Source organism: Dromaius novaehollandiae, chromosome 1, assembly GCF_036370855.1.
Source record: "Dromaius novaehollandiae isolate bDroNov1 chromosome 1, bDroNov1.hap1, whole genome shotgun sequence".
Classification (NCBI taxonomy): Eukaryota; Metazoa; Chordata; class Aves; order Casuariiformes; family Dromaiidae; genus Dromaius; species Dromaius novaehollandiae.
In genome coordinates this window covers 34,376,633-34,397,454 of record NC_088098.1, presented here as the reverse complement: position 1 = coordinate 34,397,454, position 20,822 = coordinate 34,376,633, and the positions used below count along the sequence as shown (strand labels likewise).

The window sequence follows — 20,822 nt, the reverse complement described above, 5'->3', positions numbered from 1 at the left end:
ATAAGCACTGCAGAGAAACACCTGCATGACCTACTGGGTTCCTGCTTCATTATCAGCGTCAGTGGCTCCATGATAAACATGCAAAGTTCACTTATGATGACAGTCTTCTCTATTAAAGCAAATGCTCTGCTGTGCCAAAGAACTTCAAAAAAGAATGCACAGAGTAGAAAAACCTTTCTTACAGAAAGGAAGTGCCACTAGGAGATGCTAAAAATTCTTGGTCTGCTGACTGAAGAATCTTTTATCCCAGCAGCTTCCCTTTCAAAATAAACAAACAGCTCTTCCTCCAAACTCCACTGACTTAAACTAACCTAACTTAACAGTAGAAAACTCAAATCTAGAAGCTCTGATACACCTGCTGTCAGATATAAACAACTGCATTACTTCTAACAGGTAGGTACGAGTATAAGGGAGATCATAATTAAAATCAACTAAAAAAATTTTTGAACTCACACAAAGGAACAAAATAACTAATTTTGGCTATATGCAGTCTGCCATATTTCTGCAGTAGCTACAACAAGAAAAGCCTATTTTGCATGAAAATAAGACAAAAAAGCAAATCAGCTGAATAACAAGATGATAAAAAAATAGCATTAACAATTCATAACCATGCTTAAAGGAGTCAGAGAAAACAAATCTTTCATTTTCAAGTGACAAAACATCATTCAGGAGATAGAAGTACACAATGTAAACCAAATTATATTTGAAAAATAACTAAATTGTTCTATACCTTGGCCTTGCCATACTTTCGACGGTATTACTAAAATTTTGTCACATGCTGCAGAAGGCTGCATCCACTTCCAAACCAAGAACTCAGCACCACCTATTCTTCGCGTCTCTGTGCGAACTCTAGATTCATTTGCTGCAAGAAAGTCAACTGCTCTATTCCAGACTTTCCTCATTTTCTTCCTTAAAGCAAAAATTACAACATTAGTGTTACAACAACCCACATAGTTGACATCCAGCACACAGAAGAAATCCAGTGTTGTTTTCACCTGTATCTATAAGGCAACCAAAAATGCTGCACTATGCAACCTACTAAATTAACTCAGTTAATTTATTGATTTATTTCTAAGCTACATGCTTTATTCCATGCAAGTATTTCAATAGCTATAATGCAAGTATTTCAATAGCTACAATGAGAACATACCTGTCCTGAGGGGGTATTAGAGAATCACGCACATGTGGAATAGGCATATAAGGCTGCAAGTCTTTATTTTCAGAACATGCCTCACTATGACTTCTTAGAACATCTGAGAACACCGTAAGAAAAACAGTTAACTGAGCAGTTTAAACAAACGTTGAATATTTTTTTAATGCTGGCTATGAACAGCTACGTTGACATCACCTTCCAACTTCAGTAGTTAAAAAAGCTAAGGTGTTTTTGGCATTTTAAAGCATTTCTCCTCCCAAATATGCTAAAGGCAAATCAAAGAAACTAGCTACACACAAAGTGCCTTCATGTACTCCAAGTAAATTTGGAATAAAGGAAGAGAGTTCTTGTGGTTAATCTTGATTGCCACTTTTAACTGTTGACAAACATAGCCCCCTTTGAAGAAAATAGTGCATTTTCTGCAACAAAACCATACTCATAAACCAAAAAGGTCACCAAAGGGTAAAACAAGAAAATAGCTCTGATTTCTCTGCCCTTCCTACCATCTTCAGATTTACAATGACTGTCGCAGAAAGTAGTAAATTAGGATATTTTAAGTATAGATGCCATTCAAAACAAGCACTAAAATCTATGAACAGGAACTACTAAAAGCACTGCAACTTCAAGTACAAGGGTAGAATGTGTAATTGAATTCTGAAATTCTATTTCGGTAGCACAAATCAGATCAAACTGACTAATTATAAAGCTTCTTTTTCTATTAAACAATGATCAGGGATGGAATTGAGAACTAACACAAGTTTAAGGAGTGGATTGGCTAAATATAGCTGAAAGACAAAATGGATGTAGAAAGCAACGCGTCCCCATACTTAAAGGCAACCAACATCCCATTTGTATTTTCACTAACAGATTACATCCTGCCTGGTCAATGGTAATTTATTACAGCCATGATGATATAATTCACAAATATAAGACTTTAAGCTTGTCTTCATAGAGGCATTTGGTATAAAGCAGTTTAGCTCCCCACCACCACTTTTTTTTAAAACATCAAATAGGCATCTCTCCACTCTAACAGCAAGATAACTGACAGCTAGACACAGAGGCTGGAAAAGATAACTGACTGAATTACAGTGAGTACTCTGAAAGGTTATGCAAAGCTGATAGATGTGATTTGAGAAGCCATACCGATGATTTTTACCACCATATCATACATCTGCCTTGTCTCCTCTTCCTCTTTTGCCCAACGATATTTCATGTAGTGCAAGACTCCCCATGCCATTGCTACACCTGCATTAAAATGAATAAAACTCTTTAAATAACCAACAATCCAATAATGTTTAACAAAGTTCATACTACATGCTTCAGAAGTTGGTCGAACTAGCTAACATTTTAAGGTACCTCAAGCTTCAAATCTAGTGAAATACAAAATATTAATGATGAAGACAGTGTATTTTAGTAACAAAGCAACACTAGCTCTTGAGTTTTGAAGAACAGATAGATTTAGAAAAAATTTTCATTGTTTTAAGAACAGCCTGGCATCCCATTGCCAGTATTGTAGTTTGAAATTTTACCTTATGGTGAATAAAAGCAATACAACTGAATTACCATGGAAAAATTCAAAATCATATTAAAAGTCTTTGTAAACTGACAATTTGGAACATCTTAAGATTTAAAAATGTGTAATATTCTTATTCACAGACAAGTCACATGCTTTAGATGTGTAAGTCAAATCTAATTAACTTTGCTTCAGTTCACTTACAGATTTGTACGTGAAGTACTGCATGTTCTTCTCCTGTTATCTTAAAGGAGATTTCCAAAAAAGACAATCTAGTTAAGAAGGCCAGCAACATAAGCTGAAAGGCCATCAGAAAAATCTCATTCCCTCTTCTATCTCAGGTTGAGGGCACCACTATACATGAGATCTCTCAACAATGAAAAAATATACACAAGTGCTAGCTACATAGTTGGTTTTGGACACCAATGACCACAAGGTAATGTTAGCTGATATATCAAAGAGAACAAGTGATGCCATTATTTTGGACCAAAATGAGTGTTTACTAATGACAATACATCTAACTTCTATATAATCCTCCATTTTTTAAAAGGTGCTTCCTAATATCCTCAATTACAGATGAGAAAGTAGAGACACTGAGTGGGTTGCTCAAGTATGACTGATCGGACCAATGGCTGATTTTGAGTTTTGTCTTGAAGTCCCAATCCAACAACTATCCGCTACTATCAGAAGGTGGCAGTCTGGGACAGTTTGCCTCGTACTCTTTTGGTCTGTCAGAAGACTAATGAAGGAGGTCTTACATCTTCTGTTCCATAAGTATGAGATTGTTAAAACAGTAGGATCAAGGAAATACTGAATATTCAACAGGTATGAGATCAGCTTTGCATCTTCAGTATTTCTAACATGCCACATGGAGTGATGTGTCTCCACTCAACAAGACCATATACTAATGCTGCATGGTTTTCAATCCGGTCAAGACTGAGACAAACTTGGAAGGATCTGAAACTTAACTAGAGAGTTACTGAAGACTAAATTTGCAAGTCTTACTGAAGGATTAGGAATATATATGTATTTTTTATTTTATTATGTAGACTTATGGTTAGGAATTTTTGGTGACAATCATGTTGACTGTCCAACTTTTCATAGACACTGGAAATACAACTACAGAAAAGATCTTCCTAAAGTTCCTTGAACACTAGTGAAATGCTCTCCAATTAAGGCTACCATATCTTTTTAATGGGCATTCTTTTTAAATCAGTTCAGTCTGGATGTTTGAAAGCCACAAGATTTTGCTTTTGCAGAGAAAAGTCCCAAAGGAGTAAGTTCAGCTGACTATAACAGCAGGTAATAGCAACCAATGGGAAAATACAACGGTACGACCAAAGTGCAAAGCAGCACTTGTAACCAGGATACCAATCGGAGCTCCGAGTTGGACAGTTGAATAAAAACTTTTTGTAAACATGCTATTTCCTACCCCCCCATCCAATGACATAAATGCAAGTTACAACAAAAGGTTTTTAACTTACCCAAAAGCAGTATTGATAATCTATGAGTTACATTAACAAATGCACGGCGAAAACGACACCTGAAAGACATCTTTGGACTAGTGGATTCCAGATATTTCACATTTGTCACGTTAGTAACGTTTATCTCATTTGGGTCACTGCTGAGACACCTATTAAAAAAGCAAAAAAAAAAGTTTACAAAAAAGGATACATTCTGTTAGAAAAATTCAAGTTATAAAATAAAACCCACTTACTTTATGCCAACGTCTTCCCCACTATCCAAGATCCATTGTAGTGATGTGTTAAGTACACTTTCATATTCTGGATCTAAGTTCTGTCAGAAGACAAATATTAATGAGCAGTTTCTTTAATAACTGGAAAGTTGTCATGCCAAACTAAAGTACAAATACCACACAAACATATAAGTAGGCAAACCTACATGGTTTTGTTCTTGAGTCTTCATATTTTTGCATAATGTTCACTAGGCAATGTGAATCCATACAAGCTATGAGCAGCTACGGGACTCACTAATATTCCTTGAATTGAGGGCTATTTGAAAAGTCAAGCCACATTCACCATTTTATTAACAATTATAACCTGCAGCAAGAAAAAATTATTCAGCCACTAGGCGGTGCTCACAGAAAGTCTACTTCAAAATTAAAAATCAAACTAGATATAAAACTTGTTGAAAATCGGCCCTATAAAAGAGGCTGATGCCTTCTTTCCTTCTTTTCTACGAAGCTTGATGAAAACCAACTTTAACTGATCTTTTGCAAACATTCCAATGTTTCTAATGATATTACTACATAGGAAATGACATATACTTTCAGTTAGTTCACATCAATTATTACAGGAGAACATCCACTGCAATCTGAGCAAAGGCTGTCTCCATAGTTCATCTTAAATGTCCTTTTGCAGAAAAGGAAAGAAAAACAGAAGTTAATATTGTATATGAACTGATACTCTCCAAAGAAATTTATCCCGATCTTGCTTTGAGCCTTACATAATGCAACTGGCCTAGAATGAAAGGAAAAGCACCTAACTAAAACAGCAGTTATTTTATTTTCACATTGAGAATCAAACATTAAAGTTGTATATCAAAACACAGTGAAATGCTGCAAAGGAGTTGCATTTATAGTCACAAAAGAGGAAATGCAGGGTTAAATGAGATTTCATACAGAGTGACAAATTAACATATGAAATTTGAGCTTCCTCTTAGAGCTAAAACAGTTGTGGTCATACCAACTGTCATTCTTTAAGCACGACACATAAATAAAGATCATCCGTTATCTCATATCAACTTAGTTTTTTTCCCATGTCCTGCCACAATGCCCTGGTTTTAACGGCGAGTATAAAATGTCATGGCCAATCCACATCATCTTAATTTGTTAGTGGTTTCTTCAGGATGCTCTTCAAATCATCCCTTTTTGCTTATAGTGTTTGCCAAAAATGTAAAGTTAATCTTGACTTTCTGTACATTATTAGTAAAGTCACATCAGCTTAACATCTTAATATCCTACCCCCCAAACCAATTAAAAAAAAAAATCTTGTACCCTCAGCCTTTAAAAAGGTTCAAGGAGTTTCCTGCTGAATGGGACACCAATATGTGCTAAAAAATAAACCTACAACTGTCAAAAGACCAGAAACACCTTTTATTGAGGAAGGGGGCCAAACGGGGGAAAATGGCAGGGCAGAGTGGGATATTATAGTACTGTACATCTAGCAAATTAATAAAAAGGCCCTTTTGGACCACTTCTGTTTAACATATCAATGACTGGTGTCTCCAAACAGCTGCTGCCTGTAAGGCCCACAGCAAAGACCCATGTTTCAGCCTCTCCTCCTAAAGGAAGGAGGACAGCATCCTTTCCTAATAGGTGCCAAACAATTGTCTCAAAACATTGCCTGAGTTTCAGAGAAGCTTCTGGAGATCTGCTTTGCAAAAATTTTTTCCTCTTTGTGTTGGTCAATCGTCTCCATCAATTGAAATTATGTTCTATTCTTGTGTTTTAACTATAAGGAAAAAACCTGCATGCAATAAAGCACTACTTATCTACATTTGCATTGCAGTTGAGTTTTTCTTTCACCTTCCCCCTTCCCCAAAACCTTGCTATCTCCCCAAGGAAAAAAACCATGAGTAGCACGTGTTAAAGATTAATTCCAAACATTTCCAAATAACATTCAACAGTAAGTCAAATTTTAGACACTATATGGGATACAAAACGAGACCTTACAAATTGTAACTTATACAAATCTTAGATACAACCAATGAAAAATACCTCGATTGCTTACTTTCAAATATGCAGCTGCCTCCTGGACGGTAAGATTTCTTTCATTAGAGCTGCCACATTCATGTTCCCCTGGTAAAATTAAACTTTTGTTTATTTTGATCTACTTACTACTGCATTATATAAAATAAAATCACCTAAATACAATTCACACAATCTAGACAAGCAGCAATAGCTGAAGAATTCTCACAAGTTCCACTAAAAATATGAGAAAAATCTCTGGATGAATTTCCCCTTGAGAGAAGGGAAAAAAAAGATTGTCACAGTTAATCATATGTACAAATCACATTGACAGAACTTCAGGTACTGATAAGAACAAAAGATAGTATGTATTACTATGAAAAGAATATTAATATAAAATGGTTACTGTACACTGACCCAAATTCTTCCAAATAATTTCCATTTATTCTGAAACATGTATTATCTGTTCATACAGATGAGATTAGTTCCAGTTACAATACATATCTACTTCAGGCACTATGAAGTGACTACATTTTAGGTTAATCCAAGTTATCACGATAACTCATCGCCTTGCTAAACATGCACAGCATGCCAATGTGGTCTGAAACTGCTGGTTTTACCATCTTCCTAATTCTTTAGGAAAGTATGCAAAAACAGTCAGGAAATTAGGCAATACATACACAGTCAGTCCTCCCAGCCACATGCCATCATCTTCATAATTTTCTTTACTAAGCTGCAAGTACCCGATTTATACAAAAAAGTTTAGTGACAATCATGCCTACATGAAGTCACACAGAAAGGGAGAAAGGGCCTAACACCGGCTTTTGTCTATAACTAAGCCATTATTTCTGAAGAGCAGTCAGAGCAGCAAATCTTTTTTTTTTTTTGATATATATGTGTGTGTGTGTGTGTGTGTGTGTGTGTGTGTGTGTGTGTGTGTGTGTGTGTGTGTGTGTGTACACACACATATATACACACACACACTCCCCAAAAATGCAATTTTACTGTGTCAAAACAATAAACCAGGAAAAGCCATATTCAGCCAAATCAGGGTTAAGCCTTACTTTCCTGAATCCATGCCAAACTGTATTATTCCCAAAGCTACAGCAAGGCTAAGAAAGTTTAAGGTGTTTATACATATACATAAATATACACAGTATAAACAGTGTTTGCACCCTTACAAAGTATTTAAATTAAAATTAGTATTCCACACTGGAATATTGTTTAAATGGAGCAACTGCAAGTATTCATTACCCACATGAACAAGAACATTCAAGGCAATCTGAGCAAGGTAAGTTAACACACACTAGCAAATTATGGTAAAGCATTTTCATGTCTGTCATTCATTCACGATAGGGAGGTCCAGGGAAACAAATGTTTCTATGAAGCAAGAGTCCTTTTCAGACTACTGGAGCAATTGTTTGCTTAAGCACACTTCAACGGATTTACATCCATTTTGGCTGTGCAAGCACATCAGCCTGGAAGGGACACTCTTCTCTTTTACTGACAGACTTTAGGGAAACGGGAACATCATTTTTAAGACATTTACATGCTATCCAACCTAGCACTGCTGCTGTAACCGAGCGTGCGTGCATGTGAGATCAAGCACTGAGCAGGGGTCCCCGCGACTGTTTGGGTGTGTGAAATCAAGCACTGAGCAGGCAAGACACTACTTGGACACAAAGTTGGTCACTTGATAATCAACATGCGACATCTGAGACTTTGAAAGCTTCTACCTTTACTGTGATGGGAAAATTACAGAGATTACTGGTGAAAACTGACATCACCTTGGTAAAAACTTCTGAATTTAGAAATTAATACAAGCACTGGAGTTAGGGGTTATTCTTGTATGAAATTCAGGCAAACATTGTTTCTGTGCAGCATAAGCTCCAGGCCGGGAAGCTTACACATGAAACTGTCAGTGATCTCATGTTTCAAGGTTAGCAAACCTGGGAGAACTATTTATCATATTCATACAGTCTCTGGTGTAAGTATATTGTTTTGCATATAGAACTGAAGAAATAGATGTGACAAAACCGAAAGAAGCCTTACATTCAATCTCATCCAAGTATTAAATTGCATGACGTTAACATGCCTGATAGCAAAAAACGCATAAAGTAAACTAGCACCTGTTTGGTAAGACCTGAAGTCTCAAGACCTGAAGTTTTCCTAATAAACAAAAAGCATATCAGTCAAGATTTTTTTGGGGGGGTGGGGGGAGGGAAGTTTTCTGCTCAGCAGCTTCTTTTTATATATATAAAATAATAAAAATGTATAGTGTCTAGATAGGCAGGAAAGCATAATTATGATTCAAAATAAGAAGCAGTAAAAAGTGAAGAACACAAACACACACATGACCAGATTGTGAAAAATGAGTTCTTAAAAACAAGTTTCAGGATTCATCTTAAATTCTCACTGTCACGAGAACATAGTATTACATCTTACACTAGACCAAAGCTGCCTTGCAGAGGCTGACTGGACTACTTTAATGATTTTAAATTCTAATCTTATTTGCTTCATTCCAGGAATTATGTTTATGCAGTATGCAACCAGCCCACTATGACTGATGTAACTGCCTCTGGTCCCATATTCAAAGAGCCAGCACACAGATTCTTCATAGTCCTGTTTCTGGAAAAATTTTCTGAATGGCTTCCCTGTAGCCAAATTTAACACTTAAAAATACCTTTGCTGCCTAGGCTCTGACAATGTCTAAAGCCCATCAGTTCAATTCACTCTCATGCAATCTGGGCGGTGGGGGGAAGGCATCACTTCTATCTTGCCTCCTACACTTGGTAGCAGTAAGCCAGAGTTGTGTAGTTTGCCCTGTATAAAAGCTGCTGGAGATGCAGCTTTTCATTCCAGCTCATCTATTGCTGAGAACCATTTAATGGCTTTCTTCTAAGAAACTCAAATCTGAAAGCCTGTAGCCAATCCAGGAGTCAGTCAACTTTTTCTTTTTTTTTAAACTGAGAACAGCAGGATATTCCTATATGCCACTTCAGGCGCTGCTTTAGCTAATGGTTCTGCAAATGAAGGCTTGCTTTGAATTACTTCAGTGCAATCATTAACCACTTGGTTTGGAAACCCACTTTCCATAGTCTGAGCCAAAAATGTTTCCCAACTGTTCCACCTGAGGCCCTATATCCAGGAATAAAACTGAAGCAGAGGGAAAAGCCTTAAACAGGTCTGCTGCAAGACACATCTGAGCACTTTGTAAAAATCATCCCTCTGTTAAAATACCTACTGCAAGCTTACAGAAATCATGGATCTTTGTGCTGAACCTCTTCTTGGGCACAGGCCACTTCAGTTTCAAGTGCAATCAGAGAACCATTCTACTTGCATATGCAGGGCTGTGGTGTAAGTAACATGCACACATTCCAGCAATGATCAAGAAATTTGCATTTGGCTTACATTAATGTACTTGTGCAAGCCACATAATTAGTTGTGTTCTTCTCCTAGAAATACTTTAAAAAAATAAGTTAAATCCTCAATTCTAAAGAAATGCTTTTTAAGCCTGGACTCACAATTGCTTTCAAGACAGAAAATAATTCAGATCTGCTTTTCAGTGCAGACCAGAATATTTGAAACTGACTTTCATTTGGGCATTGAACTTAATTTATAAGCTCCCACATAAACAGTTAACAGTTCTTAAGTATATCTGCTTTACAATGTAAAGCGTTGGCTTAAGTACCAGAGCCAAAACCCAATGGATATCTAATACTTTAAGGAACACATGGATTTTGCACAGACTTCTAGTTTATAGCTTGATGCGATACAGTCAACCAGTAGAAAAAGAAAAAGCTTAGAAAGCCTTTGTTGAACAGATCTCATGCTTACAGGTTGCTTCCAGTAGGACCCTAAAGTGGGTAGCGGAAGAAAAGCATACGGGTAGAATAAACGTGAGAGCAAGTAAGAATGTCTGATTTCCCAAGAGCAAATTCAACAGTCTGACACTTTGTGGAAAACCAGAACTTGCTAAATAGTCTTTAAATCATTGGTTGAAAGGAGCACAGTATCAGTTACCTGAAGATTAAAGACTGACAGAACAGAGAGCCTGAGACAGAAATCAGATGCAGTAGCTGACATTACTGAAATAGATATTAAGGAACTATTAGTGTTTTGCCAAGATTTTTCCTCCAGCCTTAGATTTATCAGTAAGCCTTGTTACATATGGAAGTCTAATTCACCCCTGTACATAAAAGACCTGTGCTGTCCATTAGCTCAGAAGGAAACTGTCTGAATCCGATAGACCACCACTCTGATGAGAATGCCAAGCTAAAGAAACATCTTACTAAGTAAAAATCCTTCTCTTTGTACTAGAAATTAGGGTCACAAGCTGCTTCTTGTGGGTATAGTGGCTAGGCTTATTCATTTTGTGAATCTGACTGAAAAAAAGGATGTGATCTCTTGAAGTCTTTCTGTGAGAGATCAAGGCACCCAGTAATTAACATATGCCTGAAGGAAGTCTAATTTAAATAAAGTGCATATTTTGGTTTAGGAGCAAAGTGGTAGGCACTGAAATACAGAGCATCTAAAAAATAAAGTTGCTACTTTAAAGAAAGACAGAATCACTCCACAAAAATACAAGAACACAGATTTCAACCCAAAATTGAATAATGAAATTCAGCTTCTCCCTCTAGTTTCTCCCAAGGTAGGGATTACTCACCGTAGGTTTGGCAGACTAATAATTCTGAGAACAGTAATGCATGAAAGGCAATCTATTTTTGTGTAGGATAATTAAATCATTTTGCATAGCATCAGAGCACCATGGTAGAGAATAGGTACCTATAGCTGGAACCTGTGTTAAGTCAAATAGAAATAATGAAGCGTTACCCTGACTTCCATGCCACAAATGACTTTCAATGTTTCACCTTTTAAAACAAACGCCCCATGACTTGCTCTGCCAATTTAAGTTGACAAAGCAAAAAACTAGCTAAATAAAAATGTAAAAAGCATAATACAGAGTGGGCTAGAAACCAAATTCTGAAGTGGCCATCTTGATGGTAAGCAGAACATTGCATAAAGCTCAACAGAAGAGCCTCGTGCAAGTTTCCAGCCTGCCTTTTTAACAGTTATAACATGAACAAATGATTCACAGCGAAGTATGAAATCAGAGAAACTTCCAAGTATGTGACAGGGAGACCTGAAAAGCACTATTTTCAGTAAAGCCATACTCTTCTACTTTTCTCTCTTTTGAAGTGGCACGCTGTGCCTAAGAGCAACACTCTTATCATAGTCTGCATCTCTTTAGCAGCTTTCCGTGTTCTTTGACTTTTAAACAGCCTCCAGCTACCGTGCCAGACCTATGTCAATATGGGATTCAAAAATGGATGGCAGACTTCTTCCTCTCGTACCTAGAGACACCCGGCATTGATGACAACTGCTGTCAGTGCGTCAATGAATGAGGTCATTCGTCAGACTGTTTGTATCAAATCCAGCTCATATGAAAGTTATTCTATTGAGCAACCAGGTAATCTTGCAATATGCCTTCAATTTGGGGGATCACCTAACCAGTAAGAATTATTACATTTTCTGAAAGTAAGCATTGAAGATTCTCCTGAGCAGGAGAAGACTAATAGAGGCATTAAAGTATCTTTGAGATCTACTGAAGAAAGTAGTCATTTCAGAGCATATAAACTCCTCTTATAAAAATTTGTTTATCTGTCTGCCTTACAAGTTTATATGCGCATATATAAACTCCAGTTAATGAAGATGATGCACTTTCTTTCACAGATGTAGAAATGAGGTGCAAACCTTTTTATCCAGGCAAGCACATGTTTTAATGTACAGCCACTGGAGGGCCAGCTGACACTGATGGAACAGCAAGTTGTTAGAGTTTCTCTTCAAAGGAAGGAGGGAAGTAGCATACCTCATTGCATCCACTTCACACATAACTCAGTGCTCTACTCCACACAGCTGTGAGTCTTGCAAGATGTTCCTGCACACCACAGATTAGCTACACTAAATGAAAAGAATCATTTGGCCCCAATGTTTTATAGCACAGAACTACCTACTGGCATCTGATAAATATGAAGTAGTTTTAAAGATAAAGATATATCGAGATGTAATTAAATTGTGAAAGAGCAATACTAAAGCAAACAGTCAGAAAGCAGTAAGACAACTCTTATTTTGCAGGTTAAACTTTATTCTTTCACTATTTGGGTTAAAGCATAATGTAAAGAAGGATAAATTTCTTTTTGTGCCCAAACATCTATTTCAGTTCATTCACTGCAGATATTCTAAGTACACAGAAAATTAAAGCTTCTGCCAGAGGAAATATTTTCTTGCAACGTAAAGGTATTAACAGAGCTGTTCAAAACTCTCACAAGACTTCTTATTTGATCCTGGACACAAACTGACAGCTTCATATCTGACACTGAGTTGTGTGGGGTTTGGGGGTTTCTTTTGGGTTTTTTTTGTTTTTTTTTTTTTATGTTTGACACATGTCTGTAGCACCTGATAAGAGTGGATCTGCAAAAAAGTCTTTTTGGTGAAAAAACAGCAGTTGGCACATAGAATGGTAAGGATTAAGAAAAATCTGAATGACTGCCTTCTAAATACTAGGTGGGTTAAATAACCAAGGATGCTAAATAAACAGTTTAATAATCGTGAGATATATTCTGCTATAATTCGTACTCACCAGATGCCAAAGTTACAAATAAAGTCTTAGTTTTACCATTTCCCGACTGTGATGTGTATATATCTATGCAATTTTAATCTGCGTTAATTATGACTCTAGGCAAAAGCATAGTATTTTTACTTTTAATATTCAATAATTAATATTAAACCCAAACATTGTCTCTGAAGCATTACTATGTAGAGCACTTTTCATTAGTATATAATTAGTTTGGTTAAGTTGGGCTAATTTGTCTAACAAGGCAATCCTGTTCAACCACTACTGTTCATTGTAGTAGTAAGCATTTTTTGAAGACTGTGAAATAATTTTTTTAGGCAAACTTTTTCCCACTATAGCAAAATAACTACCTGTAAAAGAAATGCATATTCCTCACCACATGCAACATATTTAGATCTTTTAATGAAATCTGATTAATAAAGAATGAACAGATTAGGTCAAAAAACATAATGGATCAAAATATTCAACAGCCCATTAACTCAAAAATGTTACAACAAAAGACAGTTATACTGGTGAAAAAAAAGAGACAGCTTATGTGATTTAGAAATGGGATTTCCACTTTCCCAAAAATGGAACTTCAAATGCATATCAGAGCCCCAGTAATACACCAGTTGTTGCAAATCACTATCTGAGCATACACTTTTGCATAGGTATTATAACACTCTCAGTCACAATATTTTTAAACTGTTACCTGCTACTTGTGCCAATTTATCATGAAGTGCATATAAGCTGTTCATCATGACACTTATTTCATCTTCCTAGAATTAGAAAGAGACATTAACATTAAAACAAACCTTAGAAGAGAAGCATTTTCTTCCATTTACCCTGAAAACTTTAATATAGCATCAGGAAAAGCAGCTTTTTATACATATAGCTAGAGAGCCACAGTGTTTCATGCATCAACAATGATGTAAGCAACAGATTTTGAATCAGAGTATTTACAATATTATTTTTTCCAGATTTTGACCGAAACTAAGCTAGGTTGCTGCCTGAACTCTGACAGACCTGCCAATTAGAACTGACAACTCAGAAGGTTGTTTAAACTACAAACTTCAAGCTCAGTTTAAAAATCAAGAAAGCTCTGGTCTAAACAATCTTGTTCACACTTCCTACATAAGCTACTAGCATAATAAGACCTATTTCCCAGAACATGCATGCAAATGAGATATAAAAGTGTTAGTTAAGGAAAGGTAAACTTCTTTACCAAGATATTGGACAGTGTCATTGAAATGCATCAAGAAGCATTTTATACTAGAACAAATTATTCAAGATTTGAAGGTGACGAATGTGCAATTACGTACACCGAGTATTAAGGCTCTTTTAGAAAAATTTTTTTTGGACCTGGGTCTGACATAAGTGGCTGAGTCAAATGGCTGAGATAAGACTAGAGTCTTTATTCAGAAAATACGCCAAGAAAGTTGTTTTCCATTGTCTGGACATCTGCTGATCTCACATCTAAAATACTAAGTATATTTTTAGTATAATTCCTTGATACAATAGCACCACATCTGACAACTTTTAAAGGAAAACTGCTACCAAAAAAACAAATACTTTTTTTTCCATTGATCAAATATTTGACAAATTAATTCTCAAAGAAAATGCCAACAATGACCAGCATTACCTCTGGTATTTACAGGCACTTAGTCCTACAAAACTGTCACTAGCTAACCTTGTTAATTCATTTCCCGGCTGGAAAATACTGGGCATGACAGAAGGGGAAAATCTACACCACCTCTGCATGGCCACTACCAACACCCACCCACACAAACCCCAAGAACAACAGTGCTCTAAGCTCAATTTATCTGCTACTGGATACCCAGAACTTCACTCATGTATACAGTGAGACACACCTGCACCGTTTTTGAGAGTGATCTCTTATGTCATAAACTAACAGATGGACTACGTGAGGAACTGTTCATAGCTAACAATCAAGCACGGAGTAGGACTCCTATGGAGCAGCAGACAACACCCACAGAAGAAAGCTACAAACAAAAGAGGGTCTTGAGCAGTCACATCCAATGTGCAAGACTCCTTCTCCCTGCGCTATTAAAACATCATTCTGAAAGAATCAAGATTTACCTCACAAACTCAATTCATTCAAAACATTCAGAAATGTTTTCTTCCAAGAGACTAGCCAAGGCTACCCACTGAAAATACATAACAATTCACTTTTTGAAGAGCTCAATTCTAGACAAAAAAACAAAACAAACCAATTAAACCCACATAATTTGTCTTGTGGTACTTGCACATGCCTAGAGAAAGCAGATCACTGTTTACAGTCCAGGCAGAAAAACTGGAGGCCAGAAGAGAGGACCACCAAAATAAGTGCTGCAAAACTGAGAATAACAGAGACACCTTTAATGGTGTCATCTCAAAGCAGGTTATCCCAATATTCCAGCTCGAAAAATGAATATGGGAACAAATAATAAAATAGAATCAAAGTGAAAGAGAAGTTATCTAACCTATTTTCTGAAAGAGTCTAACCCTTGCTCTTCTATGCCACTAAAAAAGATCAAGGAGTTTGAAGTAGTCATCTCTTATCAGCTGTCCTTTCAAGCTTGAGAAGCCAAAATATATGAACATGAAACAGTAAGGGACAAACTGATAAATTTAGTTTCAGAACTCTCATGCACTACAATTTCTCCTCACAGTTCGACACCACAAATTATGCAACATTTTATATAAACCAGCCAGCATAAGAGACAGCAAATCTTGTAATACTAGTCATATTGCCAGAGCTTTGGGGCTGGGGGGGGGGGGGGGGAGGGTAGAAGAGGGGAGGAAACACACACCAGAAGTTAAAACATTTAAGTAGCAAGAAATGTGTCAACCTCATGCAAAACATTCTGAAATTCCACCCTTCTAAACAGATCTGTACTGTTTTTATATAATCATTTGACCAAGTAAAATCTCAATATTAATTGCTGTACTTACTTGTATTTTTTGTAGTTTTCCACTGAAGGGATGTTTAACTATCAAAAAAGGAAAAAAAAAATCATTCTATAGTCTGAAAGTACTAATAAAGTATATCAATATTGTAGTTTTATAAGTCTGTTTTATCCTTTAGATAAAAGCTAACAAATCCGTAATGACAAATAACAATCAGACAGCTATTAATATTTGACATAACTGCACCTTTTGTATTGTAAATGCAAGCATAATACGTTTAAATCAAATCTTGTACACCTACAAATTTCCAATTATTTCTGTGCAAACAGAAGTGTGCTTATCATTTGACAAATTCTTCCTTTAATTACTCAAATACATTGAAATCACGTTTAAGTTTCTACGCACTTTTAGCATTTCGTTTAACACACAAATAAAACTGAACTTTTTTTTACTAGAGGATACTCCATATAGCACAAAACATCTCAGTACAACTCATCAGCAGTACCGATCATATTTGTTTTGGTGGGAGTAAAAGATGACATAATGAGAGCCTAGCTGAAGGGTGCAATGCGTCAAAAAGACCATTCCTTCCTTTCTAAAGGAAAGGGTTTCCACAGCTCACAAAAACATAAGCTTATCTAGTATATTCCTCTTGCTTACAGCAGTAATTTCTTCAAGGAAAAGAAGCTGAAACTAGACAGGTAAGTTGTGCTATGCTTCCGGTTTTTAAGAATGACTGAAAAATTAGGAAAGGAGGAAGCAGTCACCATTAAAACATTGTCTTACCTTTCTATGATATAAGTTGTTTCACACACAGTTTGGCCTTATGCAGAAACTAGTGGTTCTAAATCCTGTTGAAACAGGAAATGAAGCTTGTACTGGCCTTAATCCACCAATACATAAGAAAAAAAGCCCTGGGAAACCTGAGCATTGAAGGTCTAGGCTGTAGGTCTCATCACTTTGATGTTAGCAAGCACATCAAAAACAGGTAGTGCTGGAAGAGGCACGACTCCACATATAGTTACTTCATTTCATAATAGAGTACTGCCGCAAGAAGATAACCTTCCACGACTTCTAGGTCTGATGTATTTGCACAGAGATTATTTCTGGAAGAAGTCTCTGGGAAGAATTTTGTGCATTTTACAATCCTGCAGTGCAATTTGCAACACCAGGACATAGCAAAACAGAAGTAGTATACTAAGCAGACAGTGTCCAAAATATGTAATGTCATTTACTCCAGTAAATGTGTTTCCATTCCCCCAAACTATTCTAAATATGCACCTTGTATATATAATGCTTTATACTGAGGCTCTGAAGAGCTGAAAGCAATACCTAGCAGATTAACAGCAGCTCTCTGTTTCCACGCCATTCCTGCTTGCACCTGAAGGTACTCAGCAAGAGCCTCTGCTACCACTAACCAGTCTGACTTTGCATAAAGCCTTCTTGTGCACGTACATATTTACAAAGCATCAAGAGCTGCTTCCCCGTCAGCCAGCTGATTGACCTTGACTTCTGAACTATCACCATGAATTAAGCTGATCAGTTAATTTAGTTATACATGGGCAAAATAAGAGAAGTAAACATGGAGGCACCAGATCTCTCTAAAGTCAAGGCACCAGAGATCTCATTTAGGGGAGAGAAAGGATAAAAAGAGAACCCACAGATCAACTTAAAATCAGGAGCACCCTAGCTTTGCCAAGTGTAACAGCATTTGAGTATGTAACTGAAAAAAATAGGTTTTATAACAAAAAATTGGGAATCATTTGTAAGACAGCTTAGTTTGTATTAGCTGCACAAACCTCCATAGCACTGCTGTCAGGAATCAAACACTGACCCGCTTCACCTTATTTCTGCAAGACAAATCTAAAGTGGGAAAACTCACTGTTCCATTGTTCCTACATTCAGTGACAAAAAGCACATTTTATTTTGATATGTCATTTGTTGGTTGTAATTGTAGAAATGGTGGGACAACCAGAATGGTTCCTGAGCCAAGGAGAAAGCGTGACTCTGAAACTTTGCAAACAGGAGTCTGTCCATGTGCCTGGGCTCAAGAGAAAATTAAGTGCGCTACCTGCCCAATAATAAGCATTTCATCCTCCTCTGACACAGCAGGGGGGGGGGGGGGGGGGGGAGAACCCCAGGGATTGATTTTCAGAGATGTCTGAATACTCAATTCTGCCATCAGATTAATCAAAACTGATGGAAGCAGAAGATGCTCAAGCATTCCTGTAAACCAAACCCTATACCAATCCATGAATTTGTTCTATAGGTACACATTCTCAGACATTGGCTACTAAATGACCAGGCCATGAACTTCACAAAGCTTCTATGCATTTCATTCATTAACTCAGCAGAACATTTCCAGCACACTAGACTTTTAATCTAACTAGCCTAAAAATGGGATTAGGAAAACACAGCCAAGGCACCAGATGACTGCCAACCCCCCGATTTGACCATTAGTTATCCAGACTGGATAATTATGTAATTATGGGCTCTTCACAAAGTCACTCTTATTAAACATACATGATATTTTGACTATGTGATTTTAGATTTGGGATGGGGGAAAGAAAACAATATAGTGTGTATATTTCAAAACCTGACAGAGATTTTAGCACTCATGAATTTCAAAACCTGACAGATTTTAGCACTCATGAAAGCCATGGAACACAAATGCAATACTCCTTGTAACGCAAATGCATCTTTGCAGGCATTCGAGTAATGCAAACTGGAAACTGTCCGCTGCAATTCTATATACACAAGTACAGTACGGCAATTAGGTGAAGGCTCAAGACTTCCCCAGCATCACTATCCCTGCCCCCTCCCCCAATCACTCTTACATGTGAGCAACTTCATATTTGGATAAATCAAAATATCAATTTTACCAAGCAATCCAGATTAGATATGTCAATGTTTACCTCTCCTTCACAAACACAGTGGTTGAACAGCAAAGAACAGACTCACTTTCCTCCAAAATTATCTATCAGAATATTGAATCAACCCTTGTAGCACATTACTATAATTCGTACACTGTGACTTCCATGACATCCCTTTGAAGTTAGTCATTTTGTGACCAGCTAACCAATAAATGAGCTATATATTGTATAACATGCCAGTCTAGTATTGGATGCCTGATGCCTTAAGAATGCAAGCATACTAAATGCAACTGCAGCAACACATCAGTTGCATATGCAATCAACAGTTGTTAATCAATACAAATTTACTACATAACCCTGTGTAACTTGAGTTCATAATGCTAACCTTTCACTACATTACTAATTCCTCTACTCTGAATCCACCCTTTTTTGATTTTGTCCAGGATCTAAGCTGTTATTCAAATCCTCTCATTTGCTTTGACCACAGATGCAATGGTTTTCATCAACTCCAAGAGACTAAGGTATTTCAATACACTAAATCAATATTATTGGTTCAGAGAGTTTCTTGACCATTCTTAAAAATAAACAGGTATACTTTAAGTAGTAACAATTTCTTGCTCTACCAATATAAACATTTATCAACTCTAATCACTAACAGAAACATTCCTTATGTGAACACATCATACTTCCAAGTCTTCTCCTCAAAAAGTGTTCAAGACCCTCTACCAGATAAGCAGGAATTAACAGCTTTCAAAGTAACCCATCAAACACAAATTTCTGCATATTTATCAGCTTGAAAGAACAAGTTTTCATCTATTTATGCTACTAAGCCCAGACTGGCCAACTGATGCACGTATCCACTACTTTCAAAAAGGAGAGATGCAACAAACCCTACCTGGACATGGCAATGAGATCAGTCTCATTACCCCATGAGAACTCCCCAGCCAGCAGCGAGACTGAAGAGCATGCCAGTTTTACTTGGCCACACATGAGCATTGTCATTATTTTCACATAACAAATACCTCAAAAAAACAGACTGAAAGCAAATTGTACATACTTCACCAAATAAACTGCAATAGCTAAACATTCTGCATAAAGAAAGCGATAAATGAAGAAGAAAGCAGATTATTCCTAGCAAGGTACAGAGCTAATTAGATTCTTTGGCCAGTTACCAAAAAAAGGTAAACACATGTTGTTAAAGGACATCATCTTCAAATGAAACTGAGTTTCAGAACAGGAAGGGACAAGGTGGCATAGTATAGGCTTTTTAAAATTCCATTTTTGAGAAGTTTTACACAATGCTAATTAATCAAGAACAAGACAGCAAGATTACTGAATAAGCCTGCGGAAGAAATCAAAGAGAACTACTGAACTATTGTTTGGATCTACTGAAAAGACTACTGATGACCCTTAAAAAGTATCTAGCTTACACATATCACTGTTGGAACAAGCTGTACATGACGACTTACAGACTACCAGAAGCCCTCAGAATGGCAGAACAGGCTATTAGTCTCATGTAACAAGAAGTGACCAACACAAAGCTAAGGGTCACAGCACAGCTCCAAAGCACTCCAGCTGAAGCTGTCGGCACAAATACACATACCAAGCCTTCTCACAGGGATACTCAATTTTAGGAATAGAAATGAAGTCAGTATCGACACACAAGGTTAAACTTCACTGGTATACAGAGGAGCTCATCCTAAAAGTAACGATAAGCCCACTCAGAACCTCCACCTCTTTTTCCTGCCCATTACATTGGTAACAATTGCAAACAATTGCGGACAGATAAAAAGATATTTACAGGGGCTCTTTTCATTTACTTTAATTGGAGAAACTTGGAGAGCACAAAGTGGGGTTATTTTTCTTTTTTCAAAGCATGTTTTAACAGACATGAAATTGTAGCCTAATTGCAGACATTCTAGAATACACAAGTCAGCTTTTACAGAGTCTTAACACTACAAGCACTAAAATCCAACATAGGTTCATAGGCAGTCATACCTAGAAAAAAATAAATGCAGAAAAAGCAGTTCTTCCTTTCTAATGCAGGGCAG

The 20,822-nt window shown here is 36.8% G+C and overlaps 1 protein-coding gene across 1 annotated transcript in view; it reads right to left on the bottom strand.

The window, feature by feature from the left end:
• The window catches only part of LEMD3 (LEM domain containing 3), a 46,766-nt gene that overhangs the window by 10,398 nt on the left and 15,546 nt on the right, over positions 1-20,822 (bottom strand). Inside the window, exons 2-9 of the mRNA XM_026092376.2 lie at positions 15,944-15,981; positions 13,701-13,767; positions 6,419-6,486; positions 4,384-4,463; positions 4,151-4,299; positions 2,297-2,398; positions 1,151-1,253; positions 731-909 (exon numbers count right to left, since the gene is read on the bottom strand). Of these exons, the coding sequence (XP_025948161.1) occupies positions 731-909; positions 1,151-1,253; positions 2,297-2,398; positions 4,151-4,299; positions 4,384-4,463; positions 6,419-6,486; positions 13,701-13,767; positions 15,944-15,981 (786 nt within the window). The remainder of the gene's footprint in view (positions 1-730; positions 910-1,150; positions 1,254-2,296; positions 2,399-4,150; positions 4,300-4,383; positions 4,464-6,418; positions 6,487-13,700; positions 13,768-15,943; positions 15,982-20,822) is intronic.